General features: G+C 42.4%; 1 protein-coding gene across 1 annotated transcript in view; it reads left to right on the top strand.

The window, feature by feature from the left end:
- The first annotated feature begins 3,433 nt into the window (after positions 1 to 3,433).
- LOC135522468 (R-spondin-2-like) overlaps positions 3,434 to 24,810 on the top strand; it is an 81,577-nt gene continuing 60,200 nt past the window's right edge. Inside the window, exon 1 of the mRNA XM_064948761.1 lies at positions 3,434 to 3,636. Coding sequence (XP_064804833.1) covers positions 3,537 to 3,636 — 100 coding nt within the window. The 5' untranslated portion in view covers positions 3,434 to 3,536. The remainder of the gene's footprint in view (positions 3,637 to 24,810) is intronic.

Here is a 24,810-nt window from a genome sequence, read left to right as displayed (position 1 = left end):
TTTCCACCAATGATTGCTTTATTTCTGGACATTACAGATGGCGGTTGAGGCCTAAGTGGTCTGACTTTGCATTGGTAATACTTGGAAGTTTTAATGTGCGCATTAAGTCACTGAGTGGGACAGTTAATACGGTTTTGGGTGATACGGCTCATGTATGCGCTGTAATGATGAATGACTGTTTAGTCTATTGGGTTTTATGGTGTTTTAGTGGCCCAGTTCACCATGGCAGTCACACAGCAGGGGAAGTGGGAGGAGGGGGCAGACCGAGGTGATGTACAGTTAATAGTGGTCATATTCTCTGCCAGTCATCTTTCCCTCCGAGGACATGAGGGACTCGTAAACCTCCATTAGCCAGACGAATCAGTTTAATGTGCCTCTAGCGCTCCTCACCTCCTGCTCTCACCAACTCTTCCTTCAGCTTCTGTGTTCTCATGTAACTTTCTTTCCCTTCACCTCAACTTTACCTTGTTTTTGACGGGGAGATGGTTTCAGGTAGGTGACTGGTGGTCCTTTGGTAGAATGAAACTTCCATAGGCTGCTGCATCTCTGGAGAGAAAGGAAGAGGTGCTTCCTGCTTCCATGGCACTCAGGGCTCGGAGCCAGACGATTCAAACACTGACGTCACCTTGGACCAGGCCAGCGGGGAGGATAAAGTGATTGGTTTACCGGTCCTTCGCCATGACGCATCATGAAAATAAGTTATCCTAGCCCTTAATTATTGTTCACCTTACCAGTGCACTCTCCTGTGTTGTTTTAGTCGGATGTCCAGACCAATACCAGACTTGCCGCAAACAACCCTTTGACCACAATGTCTGTCACTGCACGAGAATAAGTAATAAACAGGCAGAAGTTCACTATTGGTTTTGGCTGGGAAACTTCCACGATTTTGTTTTTACATATTGTTTGAGGTTTTCATCCCACAAAAGGTTTGCAAGCGGATCCTCTGAAATGGAAAACGTGCATTGTGTTATTGCTTGAGGTTAGAACACTCTCCCCCTTTCTCCTGTGTCTTGTATAAAACCAGCGTGACAATGTGTAAAAAAATGGTAAATGTCATGGAAGGTCTGGTTTTGTCTGGGTTAATATTCCTATATGACACAGCTCCTCCCTCCATTGTCTACAATAAATCATTTTTAATCGTGCTGTTTGAATGTTATATAACTCGAGCAGGGTATTGGTAAATACAAATCGTTAATGGTTTTCACTACAAAGCCTTTGGTAGTGATAACAGTCATTACTGTTAATTTTCTTGTTGACTGGTCAGACTGAATTGACCTCTGGCTTTTCAGAAGAAAACATCCAAGGTTTAAACGTGTGCTTTCTATACAAGGACTACGTATGGAGCATAGCAAATGCTTTACACCAATCTGTAACCCCTGGGCCTCAGTCATTTCCTAAAACACTTTATTTTGAGTAGGATATTGCTTCCCATCTGGTGGCAGACAGTTGTCCTGATAAGCACCTGACAAACTAATTTCCTAGAATAAATAAAAGATTAAGTGCCACACCTAGTGGTCCAAAGGGGGTACAGCATTTACTTTCAATTTCTACCAGAACAGGAGGTGAACACTGGACCTTGTGGGTATCAGGAAATCTGAAGTAAGGCCTAACCTGAGATCTTTAGTCTTTTTTTTCAGGACAGGTAGTAGGCCTATCCTATCCTCAGGTATTTTGAGGTGATGCTAATGGTTAATTGTTTTTAGTTTTGTGTCAATTGATCAGGTAGATTGTTAAACCGTTAAAGTGACCAACTTTATATCACATTCATTAGTGGAGCAAATAGTTGTCCAATCACATGACATTCTCCCAGAGTAAGGCCTTTGCCGCTTTTGAAGTTTATGCATTCTTGTTTCTTGGGAGCAAATGACAATGACGGCAACGACGATGAAGGTAAAACATTGATGATCATTGTCTTCCCAATTTATCCATTCAAATTAGACGTTTAAATACATCCGAGTCAAAGCCATACAGCTATATGTTTTCTTTGAAATCCTAAAATGAGAATAACATTTACATTACATTACATTACATTTAAGTCATTTAGCAGACGCTCTTATCCAGAGCGACATACAAATTGGTGAATTCACCTTCTGATAACTTGCACTGCAATTCACTAGCTTTTTGAGACATGAATAGACATATTTGTCATATGGTGGAAATAACAGTTTAACCATGCAGGTACTACTCCCGACAAGATATATCGTTGAGAAGACGTTTCCTGTTGGTGTTAAATGTGATAGAAAGGGTGCACACATGTCGATGATAGGCCCATTTTGAGCAAGACCACTTTTCATTGGTCAATTGTTCATAATTGAACGACCAAACAAACTCCGTTTCCAAACCACATAGAAAAAAACGTAACGTTTCATTTGGAATTTGAGAGAGAGTGCCTATAGGTCATTCAACTTCCAAACTGGGGGTGATGATAGTTTACAACAATACCCCACTCAAACGTCACGTGTTGTGCCTCATTTCACACGAGAATCAAAACGGCTGCGTTTATTTGTTTCCTGCACTAGGACCCGGAGGGAGCCTCGGTGTTGTGTGAGAGGACCGAGGCAGCTAAATAGCATGTGTCATCTTCATTATCTAAAATAATAAGAAAAAATACTTCACTCTGGTCAAGGGGCTTCTAATTCTGTGCAGCCCCACAGATCTAGAGATCTCCACGTGACAGGAGCAGCTATATGAGAAAGCAACCCAAGCATCAGGACCAGTCGTAACCTACCACTTCACCTCCGCTCGAAGCGCAGATGCAGACAATCTAGAGGAGAATCTACTGGCTTTATATCCTTTGCTTTAAACCCCAATGTAAAACGAGACGTCTGAATGGTGTAGACAAGTTTGTTGAAGTGAAGAAGGACACGCTTTCACCGGGGAAGCAGGTATTATCGGAATAAAACTCGCGTGCATCTCAGGGAGAAGGGAAATCACTCGGACCTCTGTTCTCTTCAGAATAACTTTTCATACAAGAGGTGATGCTGTATGCTCCAAATCCACTGTGGCTTTCTGAAGTGGATTTAGACTGTCACATATGCAGGTATGTTTCATGTTGTGTTCATTGTTAAACGCAGCTTCTTGCGCTCATTATATTGGAAGGTTATTGCTTGTTTGAGAAGCGTTATGCATTAATTTCATACCAAGCTCTTTTGTCGAGAATGGAGAATAAATTAACACGTGGGGCAGAAAAAAATGTTTCATTATTGCAGTGTATTTAAATACAATAGGCTTAGCCTCCTAAACTCCATAGATCAAGTATTCTTCCCGTGTTTGGATAGATGTTGATATTGTCACATTTGTTATCACAATAACCCATATCTTTATTTTTACAGCACTCAAAGGGACACTTGTGAATGAAGGATGAACTTCATAAACTTCATAAAATGATATTATTCAGTGGTGAGATATTATGTTGTCGCTGCTCGTTTAATGTGTGACAAATTGGAATCATTCAAGAAACTGGAGGACACGAACCAGATAATTCATCCCAAACACCACTGGCACTTCTTATTCGAGTCGGAACACCAGCCGTCCAGATGCAGTTTCCACTTTTCTCATTGGCTTTAATCGTGTTGCACTGTATGGAGTACAGCAACTGTCAAACGCAGTCAAATCGCTGGAGGAGGAACAAAAGAGGTAAGTGAAAAATCGTCTATATATGCATATATCATCCTTGCCAATGTGACAGTTGAGAGCGAGAAGTTTTGGATAGTTTCTGAGCCAGCAACATTATAAAAATAAAAATAGACATGGTCGAACAGCTAATATGAAACATTTTGAGACCAAGAGTTGAATCAACATTTGTTGCCATTGTATATCCGGTTCTGCTTATTGATTAGATAATTACCTTGCCAATTTATTCAGACATAACACGTCGCCTACACGTTGACACTATCATCGTCCTGAGCGCAGTGTATTGATCAGGATACAGTGACCGTCCAACATCCTGTAGACTAGGGCTAGGGTATTTGATTGAGGTGATGCATTTCTGGTAAGTGCGTTCGTGAGTTCCTGGATGAATTTTATGCACTCTGATATTATCAACCAACTGCCACTATAAGATTAAAAGCGCAGTGAAAAAATTGATTCGAGCCACCGAATATATCCATCCCGCCAAAACGAATAGTGCCACAGCGGTGTAAACCAGTAGCCGAGTCTGCCCAGACTGTGGGTATATTTTACAAGGCAACTGTTCAACGTGGAAAATATTTTACTAAATTGTAACAAATTGGCAAGACTTCACCACTCAAAGACATAGTTAGTTGTATTACTAGATTACAGGTAATTCTTGAAGTTATGTTTTGGGGACATTTTGGCAAATGCGCAAAATGTGCGTTTTGGACACATAACGGTCATTGTTTGCTGCCAACCCAAGTATGCCTGATAAGATTTGTGATATTGTTATCTGCTTCGCGTTTCTTACATAGTTGCGGTTGGTGAGTCGTTTGGTCAAATAGCCTAGGCTACCCCACATTGCTTCAGGCTCTCTGTGCTTTTACCTGTCCGACTGTCCGTGCCAACAAAGAGAGGTCTGTGTCTTTAATTAAATGTGGTACTGCTTAGTCGGCTACAGCGACTAGACGGTGAAAAGATGGCAGTCCGGCTCTGTCTATCTATTGTCGAGCGCAGCGGCTTAGGGGGGCGTATTGTGGGAGTTTTAATGAATAGATGCGGAACCCCCTTCCCCTGTCATGAATTCGTCCTCTCCAACCTCCTAAGCTGGATTTAATTGATCTCATAACCGCAGAGTTATCTTTGAACAGTTGGTACACGCATAACAATCGCCTCTGGGGATTTAGCCCATTGGTAAAAACAGCAAGGTGGAATGAATGAGCAGACCGTGACATCAGTGTGCCTGCTGTTAGCAGCCCCCCCCTCCTGGATCTGTGGCATAAACAAGGTCCTTACTCCAGTGGTGGCAGGGGAGAGTGGGAACACTGCTTAATCTGAAGTGTGTGTGCTGTTTCTTACTGACCTCTGGTTATAGCACAAATTCCCTAAACTGAACATGTTAGGTCTATACGGTGTGGTGTGGAGTACAGTAGGATGATCCTCTTCTCAATGCATGTTTTTTGGGGGGTTGTAAATTGTAAGGCAATCACACATTTAATCATATGCAAGGCATGCCAGGGGGAACCTCCACTCCTGGCTGCAAGCCTTCCACTGCCCATCTGCAAATAATCAAGCAATCACTGTGGGGTACTGGCACACACTTTTCTCTGCTCCTCTATTTTTCTCCTAGGATTGGTGATCTCAGATGCTCCATAATATAATGTTCTTAATGGGATCAAACTTTTTGGCACGGAGTGGAACTGGTTAAGTTTGAGATGCTTATAGGGAGAGAGACAAATTGATAATGGCATAGGTGTGTGTGTTTGTGTTTCTGTGTTTGTTATTGATAGAAGTGGTTGAAATGCTTTTGGCTAGCAGGCTAGAGAGGTATAACCCTTTGTGTGTGTGTAAGAGAGGGGGGAGGGGGTGGTGGCTGGAGGTGAGAGCAAAAGGTTAATTTATACATTTGACCCTGAGGGTGGGATTAGGCTGAGCTGTACACACATTACCGTAAACTCTCTGAACATCTCAAACTGGATGCTCCAGCCCTCAGCAATGTATGGGTTTTGTACAGATAGTTCTTTGGCGGGGGAGGTGGAGGATTGGTTCCTGTTGTTTTGGAATGGAATGGCCCAACTGAGGCCAAAAGCGACATTTAGCACACACTGGCAGGCAGCAAAGCTTTAGGTTTTCACTTCCTTCCTTTATTTATTATGGTTATTGAGAGAAGCATGTGAGAGAGAGATCACTGTTCAATGTGCTCCGAGAGGGCTGAATATTTGTGCCTTGCCCTCGAGGTTCACTATGACAGCTCTACATACAGTATGTCTGGCAAGCAGCAGTAACATAGTGAGGTTTCCAAATCAGTCTGGAATGTTCTGTCCCAGACACATTTTAAAAACTGAATATGGAATTGGTCACGTTAAGCTCCCCAGGCATATATATATTTTATGGGTAAAGAAAAATATCCTGTGTGTAGAGGAACAAATGTCTTTACCTTTCAGGCTGAAATAAATTCAAATAAGTTGGCTGAAATAAGTAGAAGAGCCTTTGCCGTTGACATAGAGTATATGATTGGATTAGCTAGGGAAGTGTATGGGAATGCAAGAGTGAAAAGTAGGGCAGTTCTCGTCAGCAATAGTCTGTGTTCAAAGGCAAACTGTAAGAGTCAGGCTAAAGCTAAATTAAGGGAATCTGTGGTGTAAATGGTTTGATCATGTCTTGCAAGCAGCTCCTATACTCTACTACATGACTCAATCCCCTGTTCCACTGTAGTTATTGTTTTTTCTCTTCATATTAAACCAATGATTTACACCTCCTTACTCCCCCACCCCGCCCACTAAAAAAGGGGAACGCATGCCAATGAAGCCTCCTATGATATCATTGCTACACTCAAGGATATTGGTTTTCATTTTTATTCTCTGGCTAATGATGCCACCTGCTGACTACATAAAACAGACTCAAGTACCAATGTTGCCTGGAGGAAGAGATGCACCATGGGTCAGGGGAGTTTGTAAACCCACTACTAGGAAATGGCTATAGTAGTGAAATACTGTACAGCACTAGGGTTGCACATTTTGGGGAATATTCAGAGTTGGAAACTTTCCGTGGGAATTAACGGGAATATGGGAATTAACGGAAATATATGCAAATTAATGTAGATGTTTTTTGCATTTGGATATATTTACCATATCATATGGAGACAGAAACATGAACTTTTCTACTTATCATAAATTGACATAATTGCAAATGATTAAATTTTTCCAATAGAAATGTAAAAAAAACAATTTAGTTACAAATTGAACTTGAATTAAATGAGTTGACTCTTCACATGGGATGATTTCACTGAACAACAAAAGAAAGGGAATATTGAATGATCCCCAATGATCCATCGCATCTCCCAAAAACATTTTCAACATGCATCTGTAAAATGATAGTCTAGAAACTAAAGCTTTGGTTGTCTTCCTCTCAGGCTTCCATGTCTTCTCCCTGGACCTCCTCAATGTCCACCTCTTGAACATCAGACTCTGAGGCCTCATCTACACTGTCACTTTTCAACCTTGTTGAGGATGGCTCATTGTTAGGCTTAAAAAGCCTAACATTTTTCCGGATTGCCACCAATTTTTCAACTGTTGTATTGGTCAGCCTGTTGCGTGCATTGGTGTGTGTCTTTTCCCAAACAAGGACCAGTTGCGCTCTGAGGTGGCTGATATTGGTGGGATTTGGAGGATGATCGAGGCAACAGGGGAAAGAGCCTCAGAGCCACAAAGTCCCTTCCACCAGGTGTCTGATGAGATATGCTGGCACTACTGCCATATTGCATCTCCATCCCAAAGCCCTTGCTTGGAGGTGTACTTCGCCAGACTGCCAAGAACCTTGCCCTCATCCAGGCCAAGATGGCAAGACACGGCAATTATATCACATTATAGGCCTTGTTGATCTCTGCACAAGACAGGATGCTCTTGCCAACATACTTGGGGTCCAACGTGTACGCTGTAGTGTGTATGGGCTTCAGGCAGAAGTCTTCACGCTTTTTGATGTATTTCATAACTGCAGTTTCCTCTGCTTGGAGCAACAGTGAATTGGGCAGGGCAGTATGGATTTCTTCTCTTACATCTGCAAGCGGCGTCTGAACATCAGACAGGATGGCATTGTCTCCCTCAAATCCGTGCAATAGCTACTGCTATAGGTTTCAGGAGATTCAGGCTACTTACCACTCTCTCCCAAAATATATAATCCAGTAGGATCCTCTTGATATGAGATCCTCTTGACTGTGATATGGCCATTTCCAGGAGACTGTCAAACATGATGACAACACCACCCCAACGGGTGATGCTGGGCAGCTTCAATGTGGTGCTCTTATTCTTCTCACTTTGCTTGGTGAGGTAGATTGCTGCTGTAACTTGATGACCATTCACATACCTAACCATTTCCTTGGCTCTCTTGTAGTGTATCCATTGTTTTCAGTGCCATGCTGTCCATGAGGAGCAGATTCAATGCATGAGCAGCACCGCCAATGAGTGTGATGTGAAGGTCGGACTCCTCCACTTTAGACCAAGCAGCCTTCATGTTCGCAGCATTGTCTGTCATCAGTGGAAATAGCTTATGTGTGTCCAAGGTCATTGATGACTGCCTGCAGCTCATCTGCAATGTAGAGACTGGTATGTCTCAGACACAAGAGCACTTGTGTCTGTGCTCTTGTAGAATACTGGTTGAGGGTTGGAAATGATGTAGTTAATTATTCCTTGTCCACGAACATTCGACCACCCATCCGAGATGATTGCAATACAGTCTGCTTACAGTCTGCTTTCTCTATGATTTGCTTGACCTTCACTTGAACTCTGTATCCAGTAAATGAGTAGATAAAGCATGTCTGGTTGGAGGGGTGTATGCTGGGCAAAGAACATTCAGAAAACTCTTCCAATACACATTGCCTGTGAGCATCAGATGTGAACCAGTTGCATACACAGCTTGAGCAAGACAGTCATCAGCATTTCTTTGACTACGTTCCTCCATTGTTTTTTTTTACTCATCTGATTACAGGAGGACCATGAGCTGTTGCTATCAAGAAGGTGTCTGATACATAATTTTCATCTCGAATAGAAGTAGAGGGACTTTCGTCAGAGGTTGCTTGTTGTGAGCGCTGAGGGAAGTTTAAGCACTTGGCCAGATGATGTTGCATTCGTCACATGATTTGGCATAGTATTTGCAAATGTACACAGCTTTTCCTTCTACGTTAGTTCACTGCAGCCATCTCCACACATCAGATAGTGCCCGTGGCATTTTCCTGTAAAGATTAAATGAGAAAAAATAAAATAATAATACAATTCCATGTACATATGCATAGTTAAGAAGTTAGATTAAACAACTCCTTTGTAAGATAAATGTTTTAAAATGAAACATGTATGGAAACAGGTGAATTAACACTCCTCAGTTAGCAGGCTCAAGCAAGCTAAAACCCATATGATAGCTAACTAGCCGAAATTGTTAAATTATAAATGATTTAAAACACGCTTTGCTGTAGGCTACTATTTACTATTTAACAAAAAAATTATGTATGTCATAAAATATATTCACCCCACCCATTATTGTAGTCAAAACTTACCAGAAAGCAGGTAGTCCGTTGCTCAGACAGTGTAGTTGTGTGGGCTCAATAGCATCTCATTGGTGTGCAAGATCTTGAGAATCAGCAGAGGGTTGCAATTCCATTAAATTGCGGATAGTTTAACCAAAATATGCCACAAGACCTATAATTTTCTTGTGTATCCCACATTAAAGGTTCACTATTATATGCTAACTTTTTTTGATGGAATTTAAGCAAAATTCCCCAAATTCCAGGGATTAACTTCCCATGGAAAATGTTCCTGAAATTCTCATCAGCCACCTGGTGGAATTGACTTTATGGATCTGAGGCTCTTTCCCATGTTACCTCCATCATCCTCCAAATCCCACCAACGTCAGCCACCTCAGAGCGCAACTGGTCCTTGTTTGGGAACACACACGCAACAGGCTGACCAATATAACAGTTGAAAAATTGGTGGCCACCCGGGAAAATTTTAGGCTTTTGAGCCTGACAACGAGACATCCTCAACAAGCTTGGAAAGTGACAGTGAGGATAAGGCCTCAGAGTCTGATGACATGTTGGAAATGGTTTTGGGAGATGCAATGGATCATTGGGGATCATTCGATATACCCTTTCTTTTGTTGTTCAGTGAAATCATCCCGTGTGAAGAGTCAACTCATTTAATTAAAGTTCAATTTGTAACTAAATTGTTTTTTACATTTCTATTGGAAAGATTTAATCATTTGCAATTATGTCTACTTATGATAAGGTAAAAGGTTTATGTTTCTGTCTCCATATGATATGGTAAATATATCCAATGCAAAAAACCTCTACATTAATTTGCATATATTTCTGTTAATTCCCATATTCCCGTTAATTCCCACGGAAAGTTTCCACCTCTGAAAATTCCCCAAAATGTGCAACCCTACTTAGGATATGCCTTACATTTACATTTGAGTAATTTAGCAGACACTCATTCAAAGCTACATAAAGGAGCAATTAGGGCTAAGTGCCTTGGTCAAGGGCACATCAGCTGATTTTTCACCTAGCCGGGTACTGGCCCAACACTCTTAACCGCTAGACTACCTGCCGCCCTGAAAGCACTCAGACCGCACTTGCTAATTCTCTGTATTTTCTGTGAGAGAAATGGATACAAATAGCATGACTGTAAGTCCCTTTGGATGAAAGCATCTGCTAAATGTCTTATTATATATTAATAGTATGACTGTCTATTAAATAGCATATTGTCCCTCTTAATGTTTGGTGGACATGAAGCCATTTTAAACCGACTCCATAAGGCCACTCTTAAAGCAGCTTTGCCACTCTGTCTTTGGAAAAAGTGAAAAGGGGGCCCGCAGACGGCATGTCTTTTAACAAGGCCTTTTCACATAATGCCACTCTAATCCACGGGATGGGCGCCCTGTATCCTGTTTGTGTGCACGCTCTCTCCTAAGCCAGGAGCACTGTGTGACTTTTTATTCCACAGCAGCAGTGCGTTTCTCCTGGCTGGTTATGAAGGAGCCCTCTACGTTGTGCACCGGCGTGTCTCCGCGCAAAGTGGCACATGGAACGATCACTTTACAGAAACGCTGAAAAGCAATCCGGGGTTCGTGGTGTGGAATAGCGGTAACCCCCATCTTCCTAAATGCTGCTCCTTGCCGAGGGGGTTTTAAAGATGAGAGGGGGTGGAGGGATGGGAGAGAACATATTTAAGCAGATCAGCTGGATGTGGCTGAATGTGAGCAGCATCACCTGAGAGGGATTACTGCTCGCCAAGTCTTGACCTGAGCCCCGGGCTGCAGCGTCTAAGAGGAACCGTGTTCCCTTTCTCTTCCCAGGACCCATCAGCCAAGCAGTTAATGTGGGTGTGTGTGTGCATGCATGCAAGTGTTTATGCAGGTGTGTTTTTGTGTTTGGACAGTGCCAATTTTGTGGAAAATCATGGCAGGTAATTCAAGTTTTCAGCTTTGACAAATAAATTCAGTAACTTTTGCGGCGAGGTCAGTCTTGTGGGACCCACTAACCCAAGCATGTCCATCCTGTCTGTAGTGTAGCAGACCTACTAGGTCTCATTCACAGCCGTATCAAATGAAGTTGGTGAAAGGGTCCTCAGTCCTCAGTGCACCGATGCCATGCTACACTGGTGGAAATCCCCCAGAGGAAAAAAACAACACAGGTGTCATGAACTTGTAGTCAGGCTCAGAGAGATTCCTCAGGACCCACGTGACAAGCTGTGGGTTATCTGTTTCTGTTTTGTCTTCATTTTCTCTCACCACAAAAAAAAACATTGTCTATTCACCCTCTGCCTAGCCCCCTTCACCCTATAAACTCAAGTAGCCCTAATTCATTTAAATGGGCACCGACACGTAGCTTTCTGATTTCGATGGCGGTGTAGTAAGTTTGCGAACGAGAGGGCTTAGGTTTTTCCACTTTCTCTCTACTTTTTTTGTGCACTGTTTCGTGTCTGAGCGAAGACCGAGGAAGATCCATTTCACACAGAGGAAAAGGCTGGTTTTATACACTTCTACACGTTTCCATTTATCAGGTCACTGCAGAGAAACAGTCATTGTGTGTAGATTTGGTCCCTTTTTTTCTTCTCTCTGGGAAATACACAAGATCTTCTCTTCCACCCTCAATCATTGTCATCAGAGGATCCCATATGTTGGCAACACTAAATACCAAACAGATGTTTTTCTTTCAGGCTACATTTTACCACACTGTGAAAGTTCATTTTCGGAAATGTGAAGTAAAATGAACTTGTAATATGAATCTTATAATACCGTCCATATTTCCCAATGGTGATTGGAAACTCCAGAGCTGGAGACAAAAGGTCCAGTGTCCCTTTCGAGTGCGAGGGAAATTTTGCAACCCTCACCTATGTTATTCTCACAATAGCACGCCTGCCTACAGCAATTACACCTTAATATGTTTTCCTATAAAGCTACTAAATATGGCCAGCCAGTTTGGTTCGATACGCTTGAGTTTATTGGGCCATAAAAGTCATCATGTGGGGATCGTTTCTAAGTGGTGCGAATAAAACAGCAAAAAATAAGCATTTAAACACAAACGTGAGTCATGCGAGGGCTTTGGAGGTAGGTGAGAGGACCAGAGACAGAGGGAGGCCCTCGTCAACTAACCTCTCACTATACTCATGTGAAGAACAACACTCAGCATTTACTCAGAACAGTGTATTGATAATGTGGTCATAATTGGTGTGATTCTTAAGTAATACTATAAGTATTTTATAATTGTCATAGACTCCAGCCACCCCAGTCATAGACTATTCACTCTGCTACCGCACGGCAAGCGGTACCGAATCGCCAAGTCTAAGTCCAAGAGGATTCTAAACAGCTTAGATCCCACACTCCTGAACATCTAATAAAATGGATACCCAGACTATTTGCTTTGCCCTCCTCTTTTACGCCGCTGCTACTCTCTGTGTTGTTATCATCTTTGCACAGTCACTTTAACAACTCTACCTACATGTAAATATTACCTCAACAAACCGGTGCCCCCACACATTGACTCTGTGCCAGTACCCCCTGTATATAGACTTACTGTTGTTATTTTACTGCTGCGCTTTAATTACTTGTTACGTTTCTAATCGCTTATTTTTTTTAAACTGCATTGTTGGTCAGGGGCTCGTAAGTAAGCATTTCACTGTTGTATTCGGCACATGTGACTAACATTTTGATTTAATGTTTGAAGTATGGTGATCACTATAAAAAATGAGGGCATATGTTAAGAGGTTGAAAGCTGGAACTTGATTGGCCAGCAGTTTAGCAGCCGTTGGGCTGCAGGTGATTAACATCACCACTCCTAGGGACATAGCCAGAGACACAAAGGCAGGGAGGGAATAGGGATGGTCCAGTGTTGTACTACTGCAGTGAGCCACATATCTGACTCTTGTTTGCCATGTCTGTGTGTGTTTGTCTCCGTGTGCCTGCAGACTAGTACCTACTTTGGATCGATCTCTGCAAGGCCCTGGTAACTTGAGATCAGGAGCCCCCCTCCCCCTGACAAATACAGAGGCAGGCAGACAAGCGTGTGGGGTTGGTCTTTGGCTCTGCAGAGTATTTACATCCACGCCTGCTCTAATGGCTGCTACAACAACAGACAGGGAGGCATGGTGGAGCTGTGTGATCCGGAGAGCAGAGCAGGGCTCTCTCTACCCCCTACCCACCCTTTATTAAGACACGACAGATGGACATGCCTCCTTTTTCCCTCCTCTCTGCTTTTATTGGACCTCCTAATTATGCTTACACACCACATCAAAATAAGGCCCAGCATGCAATGCCTTTGGTATGGGGAGGAAGTGAGCCGGTCAGATGCAATAAACCGTCTCACTGCTTGGAACTTGCCTGTAATTTAGGAATCCGCCGGACATGGATGTACTGTACTGGAGGTGATGGTGGTGGTGGTGCTCCCAAACCCACCCACTGCGTGAGGCTGCTGGATTGATGAATGCAGCTGGGGGTAAGGCTGGGGCTGGACCTGCGGCTTGACTGAGGCTGGGCTGGGGCTGGACCTGCGGCTTGACTGAGGCTGGGCTGGGGGTAGGGCTGGGGCTGGACCTGCGTCTTGATTGAGGCTGGGCTGGGGGTAGGGCTGGGGCTGGACCTGCGTCTTGACTGAGGCTGGGCTGGGGCTGGACCTGCGTCTTGACTGAGGCTGGGCTGGGGGTAAGGCTGGGGCTGGACCTGCGTCTTGACTGAGGCTGGGCTGGGGCTGGACCTGCGTCTTGACTGAGGCTGGGCTGGGGCTGGACCTGCGTCTTGACTGAGGCTGGGCTGGGGCTGGACCTGCGGCTTGACTGAGGCTGGGCTGGGGCTGGACCTGCGGCTTGACTGAGGCTGGGCTGGGGGTAAGGCTGGGGCTGGACCTGCGTCTTGACTGAGGCTGGGCTGGGGCTGGACCTGCGTCTTGACTGAGGCTGGGCTGGGGGTAGGGCTGGGGCTGGACCTGCGTCTTGACTGAGGCTGGGCTGGGGCTGGACCTGCGTCTTGACTGAGGCTGGGCTGGGGGTAGGGCTGGGGCTGGACCTGCGTCTTGACTGAGGCTGGGCTGGGGCTGGACCTGCGTCTTGACTGAGGCTGGGCTGGGGACAGACCTGTGGCTTGGCTGGGGATAGGGCTGGACCTGTGGCTTGACTGAGGCTGGGGGTAGGGCAGGGCTTGGATCTGAAGCTAGAGCTATAGGACATGGACAGGGGCATGACTTGGGTTGAAGCTTAGGCTGGGATATTGGACTTGTGCTGTTTGGGGATGGGACTACTCAGCTGGGGCTGGAACCGGGGCTGTATTTGTATTTATTAAGGATCTGTGCACTAGGTTGGATCTAGGATTAGGTCTCGGGCTGGGGCCAAGTGCTGGTAGTCATTACAGGGCCCTGATGCAGAGTTTAGAGAGAGAGATTGTCGAGACGAACCAATGAGATGCCTCATCAATCATCTAATTAGGCTCACTATGTTGCTTCTATTAACAATGTTGACAGTTGACAGTCCCATACTGAAAAGGACTGTCAACACAGCACCATCATTCTGCTCTAACAGAAGTGAACAGAGCACTTTAGCCATGCCATGCACAAACCACATGGGTGACACTGGCAGTATATACAGTATGTAGTTAAAGTTGTAGATAGAGAGTGAACAGTGATATATTCTCACCAAGTGCTGAATATGATATGTCCCATTTAGATGCACTAAGTTACTTTCTCTGGATGATTATCCTGGCAAGACCCAAATACAGTGAAGGCAGAGCTAGTTAAAACCATGGTTCCTAATCCTGTGTACTTGGGGTGTCTGATGCATTCTGCTGGGTGGAAGGCATCCGAACAACCGTTCTCCTCTCCCTCAGACCTTGTCAGAGATGGAATGCATCCCGAGTCATTCCACATGGGCCTAGACATAAGACTGTCTGTAATATAGCTTACTGCATGGTTGGGTTTTGGTCAGTGTGTGGTTGTGGTCATTGTTGTTGTCTGTGTTGACTCAAAGTCCATGTTCATTTGTGTGCTTTGCTCTGGCTTTATGCCACACAGCCAGGACACACAGAACAGACAGAGATGGGGAGAGATAGAAAGAGAAATAAACCATGTTAAGTGTAATCTAGGGAAATTTACAAGCCGCGTTAAGATTTTAATGTTGCGTGTGGCTACCTCACATTTCCAGCTTGTTTGGTTTCTGAGTATGCTTTGTTGTGGTACTTTTATGCATTCTCGACTCCATTCAGTTTTTTTTTTTTTTTGCTAACTTGGTTTAGGGACCAGACAGTGGAGCAAAACTGCGGTAGGGAAGATTGGTGAAGAAAATGTGAAAGGAGGAAAAAAAATAAAAAAACTGATTTCACATTTTTCAAATTCCTGTCTTTTTCTTACAGCTATTTGTATTACATCTTGGCTGACTTCTCCTTAACTCAATCAGATTTTTTTGGAACGGCAGCCAGGTCTCATGAGCACACTGTAAACAACTTTCACAGACAGGAGCCCTAACTAATAGGTGTAAGTAGGCAGGGGTCACATGTAGTTTACATACTAATGGGTTTCAAGATGGCATGGCCATGATGGGGTAAGGGACAGTAGCAAAGTGTAATGGACAATTTAGGGCTGGATATCATCATTACAGCACAGTCGCTTGTACATGCGCACACACTGTACAGCATGTGTATGGTTTTAGTAAGCAGTGTCTGGTTGAAAACAACTAACACAATTTAAATGTAAGAGCCAGGGGAAGGATTATTCCTAAAACCCATCAGCTTTTAAGGATGTAGAGAAAGTATGTAGAGAAGATAGCACCTTTTTTCTGTATCTGGAACCTAAAAGGGTTCTTTGGCTGTCCCCAAAGGAGAACCCTTTGCAGAACCCTTTTTGGTTCCAGGTTAGGGTTGCAAACCTACTGGTAAGATAAAGGAAACTTGAGTAATTAACAGAAAATGTATGGCAATCTTTGAGTAATTTTGGTAATTTATAAAAATGTATTCATATACAACATTTATTTATTATATCTGTGTCCATACAGTGCCTTGCGAAAGTATTCGGCCCCCTTGAACTTTGCGACCTTTTGCCACATTTCAGGCTTCAAACATAAAGATATAAAACTGTATTTTTTTGTGAAGAATCAACAACAAGTGGGACACAATCATGAAGTGGAACGACATTTATTGGATATTTCAAACTTTTTTAACAAATCAAAAACTGAAAAATTGGGCGTGCAAAATTATTCAGCCCATTTACTTTCAGTGCAGCAAACTCTCTCCAGAAGTTCAGTGAGGATCTCTGAATGATCCAATGTTGACCTAAATGACTAATGATGATAAATACAATCCACTTGTGTGTAATCAAGTCTCCGTATAAATGCACCTGCACTGTGATAGTCTCAGAGGTCCGTTAAAAGCGCTGAGAGCATCATGAAGAACAAGGAACACACCAGGCAGGTCCGAGATACTGTTGTGAAGAAGTTTAAAGCCAGATTTGGATACAAAAAGATTTCCCAAGCTTTAAACATCCCAAGGAGCACTGTGCAAGTGATAATATTGAAATGGAAGGAGTATCAGACCACTGCAAATCTACCAAGACCTGGCCGTCCCTCTAAACTTTCAGCTCATACAAGGAGAAGGCTGATCAGAGATGCAGCCAAGAGGCCCATGATCACTCTGGATGAACTGCAGAGATCTACAGCTGAGGTGGGAGACTCTGTCCATAGGACAACAATCAGTCGTATATTGCACAAATCTGGCCTTTATGTAAGAGTGGCAAGAAGAAAGCCATTTCTTAAAGATATCCATAAAGTGTAGTTTAAAGTTTGCCACACGCCACCTGGGAGACACACCAAACATGTGGAAGAAGGTGCTCTGGTCAGATGAAACCAAAATTGAACTTTTTGGCAACAATGCAAAACGTTATGTTTGGCGTAAAAGCAACACAGCTCATCACCCTGACCACACCATCCCCACTGTCAAACATGGTGGTGGCAGCATCATGGTTTGGGCCTGCTTTTCTTCAGCAGGGACAGGGAAGATGGTTAAAATTGATGGGAAGATGGATGGAGCCAAATACAGGACCATTCTGGAAGAAAACCTGATGGAGTCTGCAAAAGACCTGAGACTGGGACGGAGATTTGTCTTCCAACAAGACAATGATCCAAAACATAAAGCAAAATCTACAATGGAATGGTTCAAAAATAAACATATCCAGGTGTTAGAATGGCCAAGTCAAAGTCCAGACTTGAATCCAATCGAGAATCTGTGGAAAGAACTGAAAACTGCTGTTCACAAATGCTCTCCATCCAACCTCACTGAGCTCGAGCTGTTTTGCAAGGAGGAATGGGAAAAAATTTCAGTCTCTCGATGTGCAAAACTGATAGAGACATACCCCAAGCGACTTACAGCAGTAATCGCAGCAAAAGGTGGCGCTACAAAGTATTAACTTAAGGGGGCTGAATAATTTTGCACGCCCAATTTTTCAGTTTTTGATTTGTTAAAAAAGTTTGAAATATCCAATAAATGTCGTTCCACTTCATGATTGTGTCCCACTTGTTGTTGATTCTTCACAAAAAAATATAGTTTTTTGTTTGAAGCCTGAAATGTGGAAAAAGGTCGCAAAGTTCAAGGGGGCCGAATACTTTCGCAAGGCACTGTATTTTCTATGAGTTTCTAATAGATAGACCATATGTGGCAAGAGAAAATAGCCAAATTAATCAAAAAAAGCATTAACTCTTCCAAATCTTCCAAATATTGAATCTACCAGTTTGATACCTAAACATTGACAACAAATACATATTGACAGTCAAATAATTTAAAATAATATTTCATGCTGAAACCCTCATTTAACATCAATGGTATTCACTAAATTGATGGTTTGTATTTAGTATAATGCTTTTTCAGCTTTGTCATTATATTTTTTTTATTTTAAAATTATCTTATTTCATGTGTTTTACATGTGATAAGGCCACACAGGGACAGATTATTACAGACACCTGTGATAATCTGAAGTACTCAAAAGGGCCACTAGATGTCTTGTGATAGATTACATAAAAACCTTCAAAGATACCAAAATTCTAGTAGTTTACTGGTAAACTTACAAAGCTTCCAGTAGTATACCCCCCCTTTGCAACTCTATTCCATGTAGATCCCTTACAGAGGGTTTACATGGTCTATCCACTTGAAACTCAAAGAAAATATGGAAACAAAAAGGGTTCTAAATGGAACCATAAAGGGTTCTCCTATGGGGACAGCAGAAGAACCGTTTTGAAACCCTTATTTTTAAGAGTATAGTTTTCTAAGGATGTATGGTAACCCCACCACAACAGGGCTAGGAATTCCATCAGGCAGGATTGTTTAGACAAGAGAAGAGACTCCTGTGGTTTGAGTTATCATAACTCCTTAGCACAACCAGTGCCTCTGGGGCTTGGGTAATAGCAGCGGCTCTTGCATAAAAAAACAATTTGTTGTTAATTTGTAATAGTAATTAGTGTGGCATGTTGACACCTGCCAGGTAGGGACTTAGCTTACTCTAGGCTGTTGACTTCATTGTAATAAGACACTAAGGTCTTACATGCCACCCATGTCTTTGGATGGAAGCCACCCCGTAATTCGCACGTATCGCATTATTTCTCCTATCTAACACGTTTTGATTTGTTTGTTCGTTTTATAGGAACTCGGTCCGGGTCTCAACTTACTGTTGAGTTAGAATAGTAGAATACACAAGGTGCAATTTCTAAATTTGGTCGTGCATCAGCAGTTTTGTTCTTGTCATGTCAGTCACTGACAGTCACTCACCTGTCAGCAAAAAAAAAAAGATTGATAAGTTAGTCTAACCAGCTATCTAAACTTGTAGTAATCATGGTCGAATTACTGACCGAGTGGTCCCCATTGGTTTTGTTAGTCACTCTCACTCAGATATCATATTCAAAGCTGCAAATATTTCACTCCAAACTATGGCAAAATGTGATAAATTGCTGGAAATGATAGCTGTAAAACTGCAAATGTTTCAAATTTCAAGCAACATTTTTTTCACTTACGGCCCTCAAAAGGCATGACTGCATGTGTGGGAATGCAAACCCGCTAGCCACTGCGGCCCCTCGTGATTAGTTCCTATTTTTTGTGGCCCCCAACCCCATCAAATCTGCCCATCCCAACCATCCATGTGAATTAGACATATGGTTCACTATCCTAATTTGAAGACCTATTGCACATACCATACTGGCCCAAGAGGTGCAGGGTTTTAAAAAAAAATCTGTACTTTGCCATTCGATTTCATTACTTCTATCGGAAATGCTCTCTAATACAGTCTTATACACCTTTCAAACCAATATGTTTTTCCTCCAACTTTAGCATCCCACCAAGTTTTTTGCTCAATTTTCTTTATATGTGAAAGGTATTGCCAGCAATAAAGCCTCTACTTTTATTTTCCACCAACCGACCTAGTCATGATTGCAGTAAAGTTCTGCCTACGGTATGAAATGTAGCCGTAATGCTGAGGCGGCATTGACACGCACTACGCTCTTAATGTTTGCTAGGCAGCGCCGGTTACTACCATTCTCCTGCCAGTTTTAAACTTTGCGAGGCATGTCACTTCACCCATCTTTTCTCATAGCCCACCGCATGCAGTGTTTTCTTAACCACAACACGATGTATCCATAAAGAATTACTGTTCCACTAAATGACGGAAATATTGGAATAAAGTAGGCTAATGCAATTTAAGTCATCACATTTTTGCTGACTGAAACTCAGGATGAAAGTCATCCAATTGTTCGAATACATTTGAAGCAACAGCCTACCTGCCAGCGTGTGTTCACTATTTCAGCACCGTATCACACTTTTTTTTGAGACAAGCGTGGAGACTCGTCTTGATAAATCCACATTTGAATGTTGGTTAGGCTACAATTAGGCTGTAGAAATGTTAGCTATGTTGAGGTGAACGCTGCTCATGATCATCTTGTCTAGTTGGCTCATGTAATAGCACTGGCGAACATTGGCCATCATGTTATGTAGTTTAACAAGTGGATTATTTTGCTCTTTACTCGCAGTTGCTTAGTAGCCTACTCCCGGACAAAAGCCTTTGACTCGTCTTAATCAATCAATGTGATGTTGTTTCATTGAATCAGCGTCTGTGTTGACTACCATCAGGGTAGCCTAAGTGTCTTGTCTGTTTAATGAACACAATAACTATTGATTTCATGTGCATGGCACAGCCATGTAGCATATCGGCTGCACAGACCAGCAACATAATTTAACGCAAAATATGGCATTCTATTCTTTGAAAATAAATTATTAGTCTTATGTTTCTTAGGACCTGCCTAAAACAAATTAATGGATTTCGTTGTGATGGTATATATTCAATGGATTTATTAAAATAGAAGTTCACCCACATTGGCAAACGTCTACTCAAACTCAAGTGCATGGAGATATAAAACGCTCATCTCAACAAGAATGTGGTAGAAATGGGACATTTAAAAAAATTTTTTTACAGGTAACATACCATTATTAAGTATATCTGTAAAGGTTAAGAAACAGTCCTCAATTACTAACGTTTGAAAACCCAAGGCGGTGCAATTTCTCTCTTTCTTCCTCTCTCTCTTTCTTCCTCTCTCTCGAAAGGTGGTGGTGGGATTGGCGATATTGGAGCCGGGGAACAATGCTTTGAAGTTGGCTTTTTGTGGCGTGGACCATGTGTGAAAGTAAGACCGTGTCTCAGCCCCCCGGAGTGCTCCACTTTTGACCCTGTGGATCACCTCAGATCTCCCTCCAGGCCGCAGGACCGAGCGGGGGTGTGAGGTTGTATCTTGTTAAAGGGTTAATGAGGTAAAACTGTGTAGCACGGTTCATGTTCACCCAGTGGAGAGAGAGAGAGAGAGGGCCGTAGTGATAGTCAGTGTGACTATGTATACAGTGTGCGTGCAGGGCTCTAAAGTGCGACCATTTTGGTCGCATATGCTCCTAAATATTTTGCACGGAAAATGTTTACCAGAATAATTGTTGTTATGATTAGGCTTTGCTGTACCAATGCCTCCAAGTGCCATACCCCTCGGGCCCAGAGAGTAAATCAAGTGCACCTATAGGCCTACGGCTGGCTGCTCAGGTTGCCGAGTCTGCAGCTTCCTCGAGCGACGATACTATGAGATTTCAAAAGTTGTATAACCAAGACTAGAGACCCAGTTAGCACATTAGGTTCATTAGATGTGGGAACGTACATTTTTTTTGGTTTACCATTGGTTCTGGGAACGAAGCCATACGTTTCCTGACCGGTTAAACGGAAGTGAACATTTCACCTTCTTCTTGGAACGTTTATTTTTTTAGGTTGATAACATTTTACTCTTGTTCCTTGAAAGTTTTCCTGGGAGGTTTTATTAATGCTCTGAGAATGGATATATAGGTTATTTGGAGGTTTTTAAATTACTTCCTTAACTTTCACTGAATGTTTCAGTAAGACTTTTAATAACACTGCTAACTTGTTTTTGGTTAACTTTTTTTGAACTCCAAGCACAGAACATGGAAACTCATTTTCTTTAATCATGGAAACATTAATTTATTATTGTGACAAGGCATCAGTGAGATTCAAACCGATAATCCTCTGTTCATGGATTTGGTCCACTATCCCTCCAGGATGGAGCTAGCATTCCATGTATTTTTTTTGTATATTCAAACAGACCCCATTTCAAAGGAAACAAGCACTCATTAAGATCAGGTGTGGCCAATTAGTGGGTGAGGCCAACACACCAGAACACACTTAACAAGATAGAGGATAGAGTTTTGTTAATGCGCAGAACGGAATGGATGTTTTTAAATAACATTCTTAGAACGTTCTCTGAACGTCACTAGTTTTCTTGTGGTTTTTATGGAACATTAACGTTCTTGGAACAATGAGAACATGACTTTAAATGGAACCATGAGTAAACATAATGCTGATGTACTGAAATTCCCACAGAATAACATTGTTTCTTATGTTCTTGGAACAATTTGAAATAGCACCATGAGGAAACCTTTAGGAAACGTTATGCTGAAGTACTGAAATTCCCACAGAAGAACTTTGTTTCTTTACATTCTCTGAACTATTTGAGAACATTCTCAATGTCACACAAGTTGGAGAACTTTCCTAGAACATTATCAAAATTGAAATGAAATGTAACCATGTTTGAACTTTTAGGAAACGTTCTGGTAAAGTAATGAAATACCAAGAAAAATAACTATTCCCAGAAAGTTGTAGAAAGGTTGTATGCAAAATAATCATAGAACAACCACGCTCTAAGAAACATATGGTTCTCAGAATGTTATGTACTAAGTGGGGAGAGACTGTCATGAATACAGCAAAGAGCTGCTGTTTTTAAGAGCAGTTCATGTTAATATTCAGAACTGTCAAATCTTTTTAGTCAACACTTTTAAAAGCCATAAAATGAGCTTCTCCCTTCATCCACTCGCACTTTAACCACCACTGCAATGAACGAATAGCAATATGTATTGAATGTCTTGCATTGTTAATATTAGCGCATGAGGCTGGAATAATGGGGTGCGACTCTAGTTCCACCATCAGCTAGAAGAGCGTGCTCACTGGGCACAGACATCAATTCAACGTCTATCCCACGTTGGTTCAATGTAATTTCATCGGAATGACGTGGAAACAATGTTGATTCAACCAGTGTGTGCCCAGTGGGCGTGCCCCTTTATGGTCACGGTCAGTCTCGGCGGAGGGATGGTAAGAGGCGGACCCTCTACTGTTCCCTCCTTCTGTTGAAACTGACCATCAGATGCAGACATCAGTCCAGGAAAAAATATATATATTTTACCTTTATTTAACTAGGCAAGTCAGTTAAGAATAAATTCTTATTTTCAATGACGGCCTAGGAACAGTGGGGGCAGAACGACAGATTTGTACCTTGTCAGCTCGGGGGTTAGAACTTGCAACCTTCCGGTTACTAGTCCAACACTCTAACCACTAGGCCACCCTGCCACCCAACGATTTAAATGTCTGCTCACTCAGCTGTGCTTCATGAGTAATACAACACCTGATCTGTTACCAGTCTGATCATATACGGTAACTGCCCATATAAAGGAAACACTTGAATAAATGAGGGATACAAAGTATAATGAAAGCAGGTGCTTCCACACAGGTGTGGTTCCTGAGTTAATCTAACATCCCATCGTGCTTAGGGGTCATGTATAAAAATAGTTTCCCATTATTTTGGCTACCATGGCTAGAAGAAAAGGTCTCAGTTACTTTGAGAGAGGGGTCTCAAAGGAGTGTGCGCAAGCGTGCGTGTCACCAGATCTCAACCCAATTGAAAATGTATGAGAGATTATACCACCATCAACAAAACACCAAATTATGGAATTTCTCGTGGAAGAATGTCTCATCCCTCCCATAGAGTTACATACACCTGTAGAATCTATGCCAAGGCACATTGAAGCTGTTCAGTTACATTTTTTTTATCTGCAGTAAATCTTAGCTTGCAGGTGTTTGTATAAACGTTTTAGCTTTTTAATAATGAACAATATCTTTATTAGTGTCTAGGACACATCATTGTGCTTCAGAAGTAGATATAATTCATAGACCCAATATAGGCTTTATCTCAGAATCAATTAAAAAAAAATCAGCTTTTCTTGTGTTCCTAAATGTTATGTTGTGCTCCTACATTTTTTTAGGTTGGAGGCATCAGTGCTACCAATTGATGTTAATTTACAACCCTGTGTGTGTGTGTGTGTGGCGTGTGTTCATTTGTGTGGATGTTTTTGCTTGTTTGGGATGCCTCAAATAGACCCGAGCCCTCAGGGATGTTTATTTTCATGCTACATAGCAGGGAGAATCTTGTTACCCATCCACCATTTCCTTCAGATGTGAAGAAACTAAAGTATCCATGGCTGGTAGAGTAAAAGCAGTACGAGCAAAGGAGGGGTTGGAAGATGCCAGACTGAGCCATGCTACACGTGGTGCAAAAATGCCAAGCATGTATGCCCATGTCCACTCTTCATAGGCTGTCATGTCCCCTCTCCTCTCATTCCGAGCCGGGCGTTGCGGGGAAACCCAGGACTCATACACCATGTGGGAGTGAATTACTGGGACAGCACATTGAGCTACAGGTGTGAAAATTAGGTGTGAGGTTTATGTGTGATAAATTACCAACAGGTGTGCTAATTTAAGCCACTTCCCTTCCATCCATCTCATTCTATTTCTTCCCCTTTTCAGAGAGAGGAAAACACATTTCACTCGCAGCATGAGAGGAATTCTGGGAGTGGAAAATACCAAATATAAAAAATTCCCCCCCAAAAAAGGGCGAAAAGAAAGAGAAACATAAACCACAGGGCAGAAACATAAACCACATGTTTGTGTCTTCGAGCAAGGCCAGAGAGTGATAAGATCCATTGTGTTGAGTCACCCATTAACTCTCTGTTATCCTGCTCTGGAGAGTAGTAAACCCTGTAGCACCTGCACAGACTTACATATTGGCCATACTGGCATCTAAACAGCATAGCAACATGACAGAGGCAGATGCTGTATAGAACAAGAGCACGGTGCCAGTCAGTAGCTGGAAGATCATTCAGAATGATAGGAATAGAAGTAGATCACAGAGCATGCTCTTGAGATGTTTCACAGAGGGACAACTATACATGGTTATAAATGCATCATTGTAATGAAGTTAGTTTAATCGAAATGTCAAAAATAGTCATGCTTTTTAATGGGATGTTTAAGTAATGTGATTAATGACG

The sequence above is a fragment of the Oncorhynchus masou genome, chromosome 30, assembly GCF_036934945.1.
Source record: "Oncorhynchus masou masou isolate Uvic2021 chromosome 30, UVic_Omas_1.1, whole genome shotgun sequence".
In the NCBI taxonomy this organism is placed as follows: Eukaryota; Metazoa; Chordata; class Actinopteri; order Salmoniformes; family Salmonidae; genus Oncorhynchus; species Oncorhynchus masou.
Note: the sequence above shows the minus strand (reverse complement) of the source record. Positions and strands in the feature narration are given on the sequence as shown.